Genomic DNA, 17,722 nt, shown 5'->3' with positions numbered 1-17,722 from the left:
GTCCAGATGGGACTTCAGTCTGTTAGCAAGGACCTTTTAGTCCACACAGAGCAATGCCACACGCCTCCAGTTCTTAAGTTCACACAAGTCCCCTTTTTTGGGCAGGGTAGTCAGAGCCGCCCGACGGCAGCTCATCGGCAACTCTCCTACCCCGACGCACTCACGCAACACGCAAAAGAAGTCCAGTCCAATTATTTCCCAGAATTTATTATAAAACTCCACTGGGAGTCCATCAACCCCTGGTGCACGGCCTCGGGACATCTGGGTTACAGCCTCTGCCAGTTCATTGGACAACAGGGGAATGTCCATTTCATCCCTCTGTGCCAGAGAGAGCTTAGGGAGTTCTGCAAACAAAACCTGAGCACACATAGGATCCCACAGTTCTGCCCAATACAACTCAGTATAAAACTCCACAGTCCGCTCCCGCATCTCCCCCACAACAGAGGTCACCCACCCATCCGAAAGCCGTAGACAATGCACACCCTTAGCTTCACCGCTCTGTCTTTCCAAACCAAAGAAGAAGGAGCTGGGAGCATCCATCTCCTTGAGCATGGAGAACCTAGCTCTTACAAGTGCTCCCTTTCCTTTACTTGGAAAAAACTGCCCAGGTCCCTGTTTTAGTTCAGCTAAATTAGCCTGGAGGCCTACATTGCCTTGCCCCACCAGCTCTACCTCCATCTCACTAAAACTACGCTCGAGTTCCCCCAATACTCTCCTAGCCTCTGAGGATGAGAGAGCTGTATACTGTTGACAGAAAAGCTGACATTTCCCACATCCCACCATTGACTCAGAGACTCATACTCCTCTCTTCGCTGCCCCCACCTTTCTCAAAAAGTCTGGAAACCTGAGCAAAAAGTGGCATCTTGTAAGAGCTTTACATTAAACTTCCAATAGGATGCCTGCCGAGGCCCTGGTGAAATAGACAGCCGAGCCATGGTTATGTGATGATCCGAAAAACCCACCGGGAGAATGGTAGCGCCCAACAGCCTATTGCTTTGATTTCTGGACATGTACAATCGATCAAGCCGGGCTGCGCTCACCCTAGCCCCAAAGACCTTCACCCATGTATATTGTCTTATGTTGGGATGTCTAGTTCTCCAAACATCAACTAGGTCAAACTGATTAATGATGTCCCTTAACACCCCCACTGAGCCTGAATGAGGCTCCTCCCCATTTCTGTCTTTCGTAAAATCTATCTTACAGTTCCAGTCCCCGCCGACCACCAGCGTCTCCTCAGGCGATACCTGTGAGAGTTCCTGTCTAAGACACCCAAATAGAAGCCCCCTCTCTCTCCCTGTGTTAGGTGGATACACATTTATAAAGACAAAATCCCTGTTGTTAATTTCTGCTTTTACTACAAGCAGTCTACCCCTACACACCTCTTTTGAGGAGCAAATTTTGACAGACAGACCCGGTACAAAAAGGACTGCCACCCCTGCACTAACATTTGTCCCATGGCTCAGCACACTTGCCCCTTTCCACTAGAGCCCCCAATCAACTTCATTCACCACATCACTATGCGTCTCCTGCAGAAACAACAGTTGTACTTTTTTTTGTTTTACATATTCACCCAACACACTCCTCTTTCCCGCATCTCTGGTGCCATTAATATTAAGCGAGCCTACCCAAAGATTCTCCATAAGAAGTGACAAGACCGCCTACAGGGAGGAGGTGAGGGCTCTGGGAGTGTGGTGCCAGAAAAATAACCTCTCACTCAACATCAACAAAACAAAGGAGATGATTGTGGACTTCAGGAAACAGCAGAGGGTGCACCCCCCTATCCACATCGACGGGACCGCAGTGGAGAAGGTGGAAAGCTTCAAGTTCCTTGGCGTTCACATCACCGACAAACTGAAATGGTCCACCCACGCAGACAGTGTGGTGAAGAAGGCGCAACAGAGCCTCTTCAACATCAGGAGGCTGAAGAAATTCAGCTTGGCACCTAAAACCCTCACAAACATTTACAGATGCACAATTGAGAGCATCCTGTCGGGCTGTATCACCGCCTGGTACAGCAACTGCACCTCCCGCAACCGCAGGGCTCTCCAGAGGGTGGTGCGGTCTGCCGAACGCATTACCGGAGGCAAACTACCCCTCTGCCTGACTGGCTGTCAGCTCTGGATCCATTGAGGAGGAGCCTGAAAAGAAAGCCTCCTCATCTTCCTCTTCCTCAGACTCACCTTCCTCCTCCTCATCTCCATCTCCCAGCCTCTGCTGCCTGCATGTTGACCTCGATTTCCTCCACTGGTGCTTGAACCCTCACCTTGTCTACGGCCTTTATGTGGGCACGCAAAGCTCTTATGCCCCAAATCCCCACACTCAAAGCACCGTAGACTATATGTGCTGGCAAACCCTGCGTAGAGCCCCTCCCCATGCCTCACTTTAAAATGCACATTTAACTGTTGCTCATTGTTATTCAGAAACATGAACACTTGCCTCCGGAACGAAACAACATGCTTGAGGGCATCTGCCTGAAAACCTGCTGACAGTACATGAAAACCACTAGCAAACTTACCAAAATGACTCAGCTCCTTCCTGATTTGATCATCCTTAATCATCCGCAACTACCACCCTAGTCGAAGAGGTAGAAAGAGGAGAAATTGGCACCAACACACCCCTTACAAATATTCCACTAGAAATTAGCCTACCCACCAAATTTGCTCTGTTCATGAACACAACCACAGCTTTGTTCATTCTGGACGCGGAATGTATAAATTCAGCTCTTACCTGTTCGCCAACCGCGAGCAGAACCTCCTCCACCTTAATTCCATTCTCAGAAACACACCTGAATCCATGCCGTAACGACAGCGTCTCCTCCGTGCTAGGCTGCGAAGCCATCGCTCACACCACACCGTTCAAAACCCCAGGAAACTAAACCTCGGTCCTCTTCCTCCCTAACTTTGAAAATAAAAACAGTGGGTACCACAAAAACAAACAGTACATTAACCCTCCACCATAGAAAATAAATTAGGACAGAGCCCTCCACACCAAACACTCAAACTCCCAAAAACTCTCAGCATGCACAGAGAGAGAGAGAGAGAGAGAGAGAGAGAGAGAGAGAGAGAGAGAGAGAGAGAGAGAGAGAGAGAGAGAGAGAGAGAGAGAGAGAGAGAGAGAGAGAGAGAGAGAGAGAGAGAGAGAGAGAGAGAGAGAGAGAGAGAGAGAGAGAGAGACAGAGAGACAGAGAGACAGAGACCAGTATGAGGAAAGTTAGAGATAGTTTCGCGTGCCAATGCTAGGTAGTGTTAGCACAATTGCTGGAAGTCTATGGGTATCTACTAACATGAACAATACTATACAACACTATACAATACTATGCAATACTATTCATCCATTGTATAAAGCCAATGAAAATGGAAGATGTTGCTGTCACAGTACCCAGCTTCACTGAGGAGTGGAGGCTAGCCCAGATAATATTTCCAGCAATGTTAGATCACTTCCTGACTAGATTAAATAACACGTAACAGTAAAACTATCGACCCACATCCAGCACAGGACTTGTGTGTGTGTGTGTGTGTGTGTGTGTGTGTGTGTGTGTGTGTGTGTGTGTGTGTGTCTCACCCTTCATAATGAGAGAGGGAGAAAGTGTGTGTAGAATGATATCATTCAGTTTTCCCTCTATCCTCAGACAACAGTAAAAGACGACGTTAGTCAAGACAATTGAACAATATCCCACCTTCTCCGCAACAGTTTAATAAAATAGAACAGAAAACATTAGACCTATCCATACTGTTACGCTGCAGACAAAGAGCGGAAGGGTGTTTGATGTCATTACCAGGAGAAAAGACACAGAAATTATAACCCTTCTCACCTTCTGTCCTGTTGGCTCTGTCAGTGTGTCTCAGTGTGTGTTAGACACTTTCTCACCTCTCCTGTGGTGTGTGTGTGTGTGTGTGTGTGTGTGTGTGTGTGTGTGTGTGTGTGTGTGTGTGTGTGTGTGTGTGTGTGTGTGTGTGTGTGTGTGTGTTTGCGTGCGTATATACTCAGCTCTGTCGGCTCCTCTCAATGTGACGATCAGAGAGCTGGAGGCGAACACAGCCATAGTCACATGGGAGATAGTGGAGGGAGATCCCGTCATCGGATTCGCCATCACACAACAGGTAGAGGAGTGTGTGTGTATATACAGTCGTGGTCAAAATTTTGAGAATGACACAAATATTAATTTTCACAAAGTCTGCTGCCTCAGTTTTTATGATGGCAATTTGCATATACTCCAGAATGTTATGAAGAGTGATCAGATGAATTGCAATTAATTGCAAAATCCCTCTTTGCCATGAAAATGAACTTAATCCCAAAAAAACATTTCCACTGCATTTCAGCCCTGCCACAAAAGGACCAGCTGACATCATGTCAGTGATTCTCTCGTTAACACAGGTGAGAGTGTTGATGAAGACAAGGCTGGAGATCACTCTGTCAGGCTGATTGAGTTAGAACAACAGACTGGAAGCTTTAAAAGGAGGGTGGTGCTTGAAATCATTGTTCTTCCTCTGTTAACCATGGTTACCTGCAAGGAAACATGTGCCGTCATCATTGCTTTGCACAAAAAGCTTCACAGGCATGGATATTGCTGCTAGTAAGATTGCACCTAAATCAACCATTTATCGGATCATCAAGAACTTCAAGGAGAGAGGTTCAATTGTTGTGAAGAAGGCTTCAGGGCGCCCAAGAAAGTCCAGCAAGCGACAGGACTGTCTCCTAAAGTTGATTCAGCTGCGAGATCGGGGCACCACCAGTGCAGAGCTTGCTCAGGAATGGCAGCAGGCAGGTGTGAGTGCATCTGCACGCACAGTGAGGCGAAGACTTTTGGAGGATGGCCTGGTGTCAAGAAGGGCAGCGAGGAAGCCACTTCTCTCCAGGAAAAACATCAGGGACAGACTGATATTCTGCAAAAGGTACAGGGATTGGACTGCTGAGGACTGGGGTAAATTCATTTTCTCTGATTAATCCCCTTTCCGATTGTTTAGGGCATCCGGAAAAAAAGCTTGTCCGGAGAAGACAAGGTGAGCGCTACCATCAGTCCTGTGTCATGCCAACATTAAAGCATCCTGAGACCATTCATGTGTGGGGTTGCTTCTCAGCCAAGGGACACATCCTCCGAGAGCAACTTCTCCCAACCATCCAAGAACAGTTTGGTGATGAACAATGCATTTTCCAGCATGATGGAGCACCTTGCCATAATGCAGAAGTGATAACTAAGTGGCTCGGGGAACAAAACATCGACATTTTGGGTCCATGGCCAGGAAACTCCCCAGACCTTAACCCCATTGAGAACTTGAGGTCAATCCTCAAGAGGCGGGTGGACAAACAAAAACCCACAAATTCTGACAAACTCCAAGCATTGATTATGCAAGAATGGGCTGCCAAAAGTCAGTATGTGGCCCAGAAGTTAATTGACAGCATGCCAGGGCGGATTGCAGAGGTCTTGAAAAAGAAGGGTCAACACTGCAAATATTGACTCTTTGCATAAACTGAATGTCATTGTCATTGAAAGCCTTTGACACTTATGGAATGCTTGTAATTATACTTCAGTATACCATAGTAACATCTGACAAAAATATCTAAAAACACTGAAGCAGCAAACTTTGTGAAGACCAATACTTGTGTCATTCTCAAAACTTTTGACCACGACTGTATACAGTGGGGAAAAAAAGTATTTAGTCAGCCACCAATTGTGCAAGTTCTCCAACTTAAAAAGATGAGAGAGGACTGTCATTTTCATCATAGGTACACGTCAACTATGACAGACAAATTGAGAAAAAAAAATCCAGAAAATCACATTGTAGGATTTTTAATGAATTTATTTGCAAATTATGGTGGAAAATAAGTATTTGGTCACCTACAAACAAGCAAGATTTCTGGCTCTCACAGACCTGTAACTTCTTCTTTAAGAGGCTCCTCTGTCCTCCACTCGTTACCTGTATTAATGGCACCTGTTTGAACTTGTTATCAGTATAAAAGACACCTGTCCACAACCTCAAACAGTCACACTCCAAACTCCACTATGGTCAAGACCAAAGAGCTGTCAAAGGACACCAGAAACAAAATTGTAGACCTGCACCAGGCTGGGAAGACTGAATCTGCAATAGGTAAGCAGCTTGGTTTGAAGAAATCAACTGTGGGAGCAATTATTAGGAAATGGAAGACATACAAGACCACTGATAATCTCCCTCGATCTGGGGCTCCACGCAAGATCTCACCCCGTGGGGTCAAAATGATCACAAGAACGGTGAGCAAAAATCCCAGAACCACACGGGAGGACCTAGTGAATGACCTGCAGAGAGCTGGGACCAAAGTAACAAAGCCTACCATCAGTAACACACTACTCCGCCAGGGACTTTAATCCTGCATTGCCAGACGTGTCCCCCTGCTAAAGCCAGTACATGTCCAGGCCCGTCTGAAGTTTGCTAGAGTGCATTTGGATGATCCAGAAGAGGATTGGGAGAATGTCATATGGTCAGATGAAACCAAAATATAACTTTTTGGTAAAAACTCAACTCATCGTGTTTGGAGGACAAAGAATGCTGAGTTGCATCCAAAGAACACCATACCTACTGTGAAGCATGGGGGTGGAAACTTCATGCTTTGGGGCTGTTTTTCTGCAAAGGGACCAGGACGACTGATCCGTGTAAAGGAAAGAATGAATGGGGCCATGTATCGTGAGATTTTGAGTGAAAACCTCCTTCCATCAGCAAGGGCATTGAAGATGAAACGTGGCTGGGTCTTTTAGCATGACAATGATCCCAAACACACCTCCCAGGCAACGAAGGAGTGGCTTCGTAAGAAGCATTTCAAGGTCCTGGAGTGGCCTAGCCAGTCTCCAGATCTCAACCCCATAGAACATCTTTGGAGGGAGTTGAAAGTCTGTGTTGCCCAGCGACAGCCCCAAAACATCACTGCTCTAGAGGAGATCTGCATGGAGGAATGGGCCAAAATACCAGCAACAGTGTGTGAAAACCTTGTGAAGACTTACAGAAAACGTTTGACCTGTGTCATTGCCAACAAGGGGTATATAACAAAGTATTGAGAAACTTTTGTTATTGACCAAATACTTATTTTCCACCATAATTTGCAAATAAATTCATAAAAAATCCTACAATGTGATTTTCTGCAATTTCTTTTCTCATTTTGTCTGTCATAGTTGACATGTACCTATGATGAAAATTACAGGCCTCTCTCACCTTTTTAAGTGGGAGAACTTGCACAATTGGTGGCTGACTAAATACTTTTTTTCCCCACTGTATATGTGTGTGTGTGTGTGTGTGTGTGTGTCGGTCTGTGTGTGAATAAGTGTGCATGTCTGAGTGTGCGTTTGTGTGTTGGGTTAAGTCAGGGAGTTGGGTAGTTGAACTACAGTTGTTTGATGAGCAACCTTGTCTGAATCTGAGACCCAGAAAACTCACGTTAGCTCCCAGAGATAATGCCTAGGCTAGGGCAGTGGGCTTTGTCACAGTGGACCAAGACAGTGGGCTAGTGCAGGTTAGATATATGATATCTGGTCTGTATCCTTGTTTTATGGCCCTAAACTTAACCCTAAGCCCTCCTGTTGTCATTGGTTACAGAAGAAGGATGTGCGCATGCTGCGGTACATCCAGGAAGTGAACACGACCACGCGCTCCTGTGCACTGTGGGACTTGGAGGAGGACACGGAGTACATTGTCCATGTCCAGAGCATCAGCATGGGAGGTAGTAGTCCTCCCAGCGACCCGGTCAGCTTCAGAACTCCCAGAGAGTCTGAGAAACTGGCCTCCACGGGCCCAGGTAGGTAACACACACACACACACACAGTATTACAAACATTTTCATTTTTGAATGCGGACAGAAAAACCCAGCAGGGAGTTCCAATGTTACACAACACCTCCACAATGAATTCCAATATTATACAACACCTTCAAAAAATAATTCCAAATGTTATACAACACCTCCACAATGAATTCCAATGTTATACAACACCTCCACAATGAATTACAACATTATAAATCACCTCCACAATGAATTCCAATGTTATACAACACCTCCACAATGAATTACAACATTATAAATCACCTCCACAATGAATTCCAATGTTATACAACACCTCCAAATTTCCCATAAAGATTCCTGGCTATTCTACCGTTTTGGTACAGAGCAGCAACGCCTGGCTGTCTTTGTCAGCCCACCCAACAATGTCATTCCCATTTGTAAAGCTATAGCTGTTAACTAGAGCAACTCGTAACACCTCCAGTTTGACCATCTCCTCTCTCAGCGACCCAGATACACACAGAGAAGAGAAGGGCTTCACACAGAGAGAGAAATATATCAGCCCTTACATCACACCACAGATAAACAGATTACACAGGAGATGTTGGGAAAACATTAGGGATTGGTGCCAAGGTAACATTTAGATAACGTTAAGGATTGTTGTATTCTGGTTCCCATTTCTCAAAGTCGAAGTCAAACATTTTATTTTTATAATCATGTTTCAACGTTTAAAGGACGTTATTCGTAATGGTTGAAAAATCTTCAGATAAAGTCAAAAGAAGATGTTCTTGAGACATTGAGAATCAGTCGAGCAGATTATCAGAGTAACATATGTTATAACATCCTCCTAAACCACCAGATTATCAGAGTAACATACGTTATAACATCCTCCTAAACCACCAGATTATCAGAGTAACATACGTTATAACATCCTCCTAAACCACCAGATTATCAGAGTAACATACGTTATAACATCCTCCTAAACCACCAGATTATCAGAGTAACATATGTTATTACATCCTCCTAAACCACCAGATTATCAGAGTAACATATGTTATAACATCCTCCTAAACCACCAGATTATCAGAGTAACATACATTATAACATCCTCCTAAACCACCAGATTATCAGAGTAACATACGTTATAACATCCTCCTAAACCACCAGATTATCAGAGTAACATACGTTATAACATCCTCCTAAACCACCAGATTATCAGAGTAACATACGTTATAACATCCTCCTAAACCACCAGATTATCAGAGTAACATACGTTATAACATCCTCCTAAACCCCCAGATTATCAGAGTAACATACGTTATAACATCCTCCTAAACCACCAGATTATCAGAGTAACATACGTTATAACATCCTCCTAAACCACCAGATTATCAGAGTAACATACGTTATAACATCCTCCTAAACCACCAGATTATCAGAGTAACATATGTTATTACATCCTCCTAAACCACCAGATTATCAGAGTAACATATGTTATAACATCCTCCTAAACCACCAGATTATCAGAGTAACATACGTTATAACATCCTCCTAAACCACCAGATTATCAGAGTAACATACGTTATAACATCCTCCTAAACCACCAGATTATCAGAGTAACATACGTTATAACATCCTCCTAAACCACCAGATTATCAGAGTAACATACGTTATAACATCCTCCTAAACCACCAGATTATCAGAGTAACATACGTTATAACATCCTCCTAAACCACCAGATTATCAGAGTAACATACGTTATAACATCCTCCTAAACCCCCCAGATTATCAGAGTAACATACGTTATAACATCCTCCTAAACCCCCAGATTATCAGAGTAACATACGTTATAACATCCTCCTAAACCACCAGATTATCAGAGTAACATACGTTATAACATCCTCCTAAACCACCAGATTATCAGAGTAACATACGTTATAACATCCTCCTAAACCCCCAGATTATCAGAGTAACATACGTTATAACATCCTCATAAACCACCAGATTATCAGAGTAACATACGTTATAACATCCTCCTAAACCACCAGATTATCAGAGTAACATACGTTATAACATCCTCCTAAACCACCAGATTATCAGAGTAACATACGTTATAACATCCTCCTAAACCACCAGATTATCAGAGTAACATACGTTATAACATCCTCCTAAACCACCAGATTATCAGAGTAACATACGTTATAACATCCTCCTAAACCACCAGATTATCAGAGTAACATACGTTATAACATCCTCCTAAACCACCAGATTATCAGAGTAACATATGTTATAACATCCTCCTAAACCACCAGATTATCAGAGTAACATACGTTATAAAATCCTCCTAAACCACCAGATTATCAGAGTAACATACGTTATAACATCCTCCTAAACCACCAGATTATCAGAGTAACATACGTTATAACATCCTCCTAAACCACCAGATTATCAGAGTAACATACGTTATAACATCCTCCTAAACCACCAGATTATCAGAGTAACATACGTTATAACATCCTCCTAAACCACCAGATTATCAGAGTAACATACGTTATAACATCCTCCTAAACCACCAGATTATCAGAGTAACATACGTTATAACATCCTCCTAAACCCCCAGATTATCAGAGTAACATACGTTATAACATCCTCCTAAACCACCAGATTATCAGAGTAACATACGTTATAACATCCTCCTAAACCCCCAGATTATCAGAGTAACATACGTTATAACATCCTCCTAAACCACCAGATTATCAGAGTAACATACGTTATAACATCCTCCTAAACCACCAGATTATCAGAGTAACATACGTTATAACATCCTCCTAAACCACCAGATTATCAGAGTAACATATGTTATAACATCCTCCTAAACCACCAGATTATCAGAGTAACATATGTTATAACATCCTCCTAAACCACCAGATTATCAGAGTAACATATGTTATAACATCCTCCTAATCCACCAGATTATCAGAGTAACATACGTTATAACATCCTCCTAAACCACCAGATTATCAGAGTAACATACGTTATAACATCCTCCTAAACAACCAGATTATCAGAGTAACATACGTTATAACATCCTCCTAAACCACCAGATTATCAGAGTAACATATGTTATTACATCCTCCTAAACCACCAGATTATCAGAGTAACATATGTTATAACATCCTCCTAAACCACCAGATTATCAGAGTAAAATACGTTATAACATCCTCCTAAACCCCCAGATTATCAGAGTAACATACGTTATAACATCCTCCTAAACCACCAGATTATCAGAGTAACATACGTTATAACATCCTCCTAAACCACCAGATTATCAGAGTAACATACGTTATAACATCCTCCTAAACCACCAGATTATCAGAGTAACATACGTTATAACATCCTCCTAAACCACCAGATTATCAGAGTAACATACGTTATAACATCCTCCTAAACCACCAGATTATCAGAGTAACATATGTTATAACATCCTCCTAAACCACCAGATTATCAGAGTAACATACGTTATAACATCCTCCTAAACCCCCAGATTATCAGAGTAACATACGTTATAACATCCTCCTAAACCACCAGATTATCAGAGTAACATACGTTATAACATCCTCCTAAACCACCAGATTATCAGAGTAACATACGTTATAACATCCTCCTAAACCACCAGATTATCAGAGTAACATACGTTATAACATCCTCCTAAACCCCCAGATTATCAGAGTAACATACGTTATAACATCCTCCTAAACCACCAGATTATCAGAGTAACATACGTTATAACATCCTCCTAAACCACCAGATTATCAGAGTAACATACGTTATAACATCCTCCAAAACCACCAGATTATCAGAGTAACATACGTTATAACATCCTCCTAAACCCCCAGATTATCAGAGTAACATACGTTATAACATCCTCCTAAACCACCAGATTATCAGAGTAACATACGTTATAACATCCTCCTAAACCACCAGATTATCAGAGTAACATACGTTATAACATCCTCCTAAACCCCCAGATTATCAGAGTAACATACGTTATAACATCCTCCTAAACCACCAGATTATCAGAGTAACATACGTTATAACATCCTCCTAAACCACCAGATTATCAGAGTAACATACGTTATAACATCCTCCTAAACCACCAGATTATCAGAGTAACATACGTTATAACATCCTCCTGAACCCCCAGATTATCAGAGTAACATACGTTATAACATCCTCCTAAACCACCAGATTATCAGAGTAACATACGTTATAACATCCTCCTAAACCACCAGATTATCAGAGTAACATACGTTATAACATCCTCCTAAACCACCAGATTATCAGAGTAACATATGTTATAACATCCTCCTAAACCACCAGATTATCAGAGTAACATATGTTATAACATCCTCCTAAACCACCAGATTATCAGAGTAACATACGTTATAACATCCTCCTAAACCACCAGATTATCAGAGTAACATACGTTATAGCATCCTCCTAAACCACCAGATTATCAGAGTAACATACGTTATAACATCCTCCTAAACCACCAGATTATCACAGTAACATACGTTATAACATCCTCCTAAACCACCAGATTATCAGAGTAACATACGTTATAACATCCTCCTAAACCACCAGATTATCAGAGTAACATACGTTATAACATCCTCCTAAACCACCAGATTATCAGAGTAACATATGTTATAACATCCTCCTAAACCACCAGATTATCAGAGTAACATACGTTATAACATCCTCCTAAACCACCAGATTATCAGAGTAACATACGTTATAACATCCTCCTAAACCACCAGATTATCAGAGTAACATACGTTATAACATCCTCCTAAACCACCAGATTATCAGAGTAACATACGTTATAACATCCTCCTAAACCACCAGATTATCAGAGTAACATACGTTATAACATCCTCCTAAACCACCAGATTATCAGAGTAACATACGTTATAACATCCTCCTAAACCACCAGATTATCAGAGTAACATACGTTATAACATCCTCCTAAACCACCAGATTATCAGAGTAACATACGTTATAACATCCTCCTAAACCACCAGATTATCAGAGTAACATACGTTATAACATCCTCCTAAACCCCCAGATTATCAGAGTAACATACGTTATAACATCCTCCTAAACCACCAGATTATCAGAGTAACATACGTTATAACATCCTCCTAAACCACCAGATTATCAGAGTAACATACGTTATAACATCCTCCTAAACCACCAGATTATCAGAGTAACATATGTTATTACATCCTCCTAAACCACCAGATTATCAGAGTAACATATGTTATAACATCCTCCTAAACCACCAGATTATCAGAGTAACATACGTTATAACATCCTCCTAAACCACCAGATTATCAGAGTAACATACGTTATAACATCCTCCTAAACCACCAGATTATCAGAGTAACATATGTTATTACATCCTCCTAAACCACCAGATTATCAGAGTAACATATGTTATAACATCCTCCTAAACCACCAGATTATCAGAGTAACATACGTTATAACATCCTCCTAAACCACCAGATTATCAGAGTAACATACGTTATAACATCCTCCTAAACCACCAGATTATCAGAGTAACATACGTTATAGCATCCTCCTAAACCACCAGATTATCAGAGTAACATACGTTATAACATCCTCCTAAACAACCAGATTATCACAGTAACATACGTTATAACATCCTCCTAAACCACCAGATTATCAGAGTAACATACGTTATAACATCCTCCTAAACCACCAGATTATCAGAGTAACATACGTTATAACATCCTCCTAAACCACCAGATTATCAGAGTAACATACGTTATAACATCCTCCTAAACCACCAGATTATCAGAGTAACATATGTTATTACATCCTCCTAAACCACCAGATTATCAGAGTAACATATGTTATAACATCCTCCTAAACCACCAGATTATCAGAGTAACATACGTTATAACATCCTCCTTAACCACCAGATTATCAGAGTAACATACGTTATAACATCCTCCTAAACCACCAGATTATCAGAGTAACATACGTTATAACATCCTCCTAAACCACCAGATTATCAGAGTAACATACGTTATAACATCCTCCTAAACCACCAGATTATCAGAGTAACATACGTTATAACATCCTCCTAAACCCCCAGATTATCAGAGTAACATACGTTATAACATCCTCCTAAACCACCAGATTATCAGAGTAACATACGTTATAACATCCTCCTAAACCACCAGATTATCAGAGTAACATACGTTATAACATCCTCCTAAACCACCAGATTATCAGAGTAACATACGTTATAACATCCTCCTAAACCCCCAAATTATCAGAGTAACATACGTTATAACATCCTCCTAAACCACCAGATTATCAGAGTAACATACGTTATAACATCCTCCTAAACCACCAGATTATCAGAGTAACATACGTTATAACATCCTCCTAAACCACCAGATTATCAGAGTAACATATGTTATTACATCCTCCTAAACCACCAGATTATCAGAGTAACATATGTTATAACATCCTCCTAAACCACCAGATTATCAGAGTAACATACGTTATAACATCCTCCTAAACCACCAGATTATCAGAGTAACATACGTTATAACATCCTCCTAAACCACCAGATTATCAGAGTAACATATGTTATTACATCCTCCTAAACCACCAGATTATCAGAGTAACATATGTTATAACATCCTCCTAAACCACCAGATTATCAGAGTAACATACGTTATAACATCCTCCTAAACCCCCAGATTATCAGAGTAACATACGTTATAACATCCTCCTAAACCACCAGATTATCAGAGTAACATACGTTATAACATCCTCCTAAACCACCAGATTATCAGAGTAACATACGTTATAACATCCTCCTAAACCACCAGATTATCAGAGTAACATACGTTATAACATCCTCCTAAACCCCCAGATTATCAGAGTAACATACGTTATAACATCCTCCTAAACCACCAGATTATCAGAGTAACATACGTTATAACATCCTCCTAAACCACCAGATTATCAGAGTAACATACGTTATAACATCCTCCTAAACCACCAGATTATCAGAGTAACATACGTTATAACATCCTCCTAAACCCCCAAATTATCAGAGTAACATACGTTATAACATCCTCCTAAACCACCAGATTATCAGAGTAACATACGTTATAACATCCTCCTAAACCACCAGATTATCAGAGTAACATACGTTATAACATCCTCCTAAACCACCAGATTATCAGAGTAACATATGTTATTACATCCTCCTAAACCACCAGATTATCAGAGTAACATATGTTATAACATCCTCCTAAACCACCAGATTATCAGAGTAACATACGTTATAACATCCTCCTAAACCACCAGATTATCAGAGTAACATACATTATAACATCCTCCTAAACCACCAGATTATCAGAGTAACATACGTTATAACATCCTCCTAAACCACCAGATTATCAGAGTAACATACGTTATAACATCCTCCTAAACCACCAGATTATCAGAGTAACATACGTTATAACATCCTCCTAAACCCCCAGATTATCAGAGTAACATACGTTATAACATCCTCCTAAACCACCAGATTATCAGAGTAACATACGTTATAACATCCTCCTAAACCACCAGATTATCAGAGTAACATACGTTATAACATCCTCCTAAACCACCAGATTATCAGAGTAACATACGTTATAACATCCTCCTAAACCCCCCAGATTATCAGAGTAACATACGTTATAACATCCTCCTAAACCACCAGATTATCAGAGTAACATACGTTATAACATCCTCCTAAACCACCAGATTATCAGAGTAACATACGTTATAACATCCTCCTAAACCACCAGATTATCAGAGTAACATATGTTATAACATCCTCCTAAACCACCAGATTATCAGAGTAACATACGTTATAACATCCTCCTAAACCACCAGATTATCAGAGTAACATATGTTATAACATCCTCCTAAACCACCAGATTATCAGAGTACCATACGTTATAACATCCTCCTAAACCACCAGATTATCAGAGTAACATACGTTATAACATCCTCCTAAACCACCAGATTATCAGAGTAACATACGTTATAACATCCTCCTAAACCACCAGATTATCAGAGTAACATACGTTATAACATCCTCCTAAACCACCAGATTATCAGAGTAACATATGTTATAACATCCTCCTAAACCACCAGATTATCAGAGTAACATACGTTATAACATCCTCCTAAACCACCAGATTATCAGAGTAACATACGTTATAACATCCTCCTAAACCACCAGATTATCAGAGTAACATACGTTATAGCATCCTCCTAAACCACCAGATTATCAGAGTAACATACGTTATAACATCCTCCTAAACCACCAGATTATCAGAGTAACATAAATTATAACATCCTCCTAAACCACCAGATTATCAGAGTAACATACGTTATAACATCCTCCTAAACCACCAGATTATCAGAGTAACATACGTTATAACATCCTCCTAAACCACCAGATTATCAGAGTAACATACGTTATAACATCCTCCTAAACCACCAGATTATCAGAGTAACATATGTTATAACATCCTCCTAAACCACCAGATTATCAGAGTAACATATGTTATAACATCCTCCTAAACCACCAGATTATCAGAGTAACATATGTTATAACATCCTCCTAAACCACCAGATTATCAGAGTAACATATGTTATAACATCCTCCTAAACCACCAGATTATCAGAGTAACTTACGTTATAACATCCTCCTAAACCACCAGATTATCAGAGTAACATAAGTTATAGCATCCTCCTAAACCACCAGATTATCAGAGTAACATACGTTATAACATCCTCCTAAACCACCAGATTATCAGAGTAACATACGTTATAACATCCTCCTAAACCACCAGATTATCAGAGTAACATACGTTATAACATCCTCCTAAACCACCAGATTATCAGAGTAACATACGTTATAACATCCTCCTAAACCACCAGATTATCAGAGTAACATACGTTATAACATCCTCCTAAACCACCAGATTATCAGAGTAACATATGTTATAACATCCTCCTAAACCACCAGATTATCAGAGTAACATATGTTATAACATCCTCCTAAACCACCAGATTATCAGAGTAACATACGTTATAACATCCTCCTAAACCACCAGATTATCAGAGTAACATATGTTATAACATCCTCCTAAACCACCAGATTATCAGAGTAACATACGTTATAACATCCTCCTAAACCACCAGATTATCAGAGTAACATACGTTATAACATCCTCCTAAACCACCAGATTATCAGAGTAACATACGTTATAACATCCTCCTAAACCACCAGATTATCAGAGTAACATACGTTATAACATCCTCCTAAACCACCAGATTATCAGAGTAACATACGTTATAACATCCTCCTAAACCACCAGATTATCAGAGTAACATACGTTATAACATCCTCCTAAACCACCAGATTATCAGAGTAACATACGTTATAACATCCTCCTAAACCCCCAGATTATCAGAGTAACATACTTTATAACATCCTCCTAAACCACCAGATTATCAGAGTAACATACGTTATAACATCCTCCTAAACCACCAGATTATCAGAGTAACATACGTTATAACATCCTCCTAAACCACCAGATTATCAGAGTAACATATGTTATTACATCCTCCTAAACCACCAGATTATCAGAGTAACATATGTTATAACATCCTCCTAAACCACCAGATTATCAGAGTAACATACGTTATAACATCCTCCTAAACCCCCAGATTATCAGAGTAACATACGTTATAACATCCTCCTAAACCACCAGATTATCAGAGTAACATACGTTATAACATCCTCCTAAACCACCAGATTATCAGAGTAACATACGTTATAACATCCTCCTAAACCACCAGATTATCAGAGTAACAT

General features: G+C 40.7%; 1 protein-coding gene across 1 annotated transcript in view; it reads left to right on the top strand.

Moving 5' to 3' along the window:
* LOC121559239 (fibronectin type III domain-containing protein 5-like) overlaps positions 1-17,722 on the top strand; it is a 60,614-nt gene that overhangs the window by 34,008 nt on the left and 8,884 nt on the right. The window contains exons 3-4 of the mRNA XM_041872528.2: positions 3,988-4,100; positions 7,560-7,758. Coding sequence (XP_041728462.2) covers positions 3,988-4,100; positions 7,560-7,758 — 312 coding nt within the window. The remainder of the gene's footprint in view (positions 1-3,987; positions 4,101-7,559; positions 7,759-17,722) is intronic.

The sequence above is a fragment of the Coregonus clupeaformis genome, chromosome 8 (assembly GCF_020615455.1).
Source record: "Coregonus clupeaformis isolate EN_2021a chromosome 8, ASM2061545v1, whole genome shotgun sequence".
NCBI classification, from domain to species: domain Eukaryota; kingdom Metazoa; phylum Chordata; class Actinopteri; order Salmoniformes; family Salmonidae; genus Coregonus; species Coregonus clupeaformis.
Note: the sequence above shows the minus strand (reverse complement) of the source record. Positions and strands in the feature narration are given on the sequence as shown.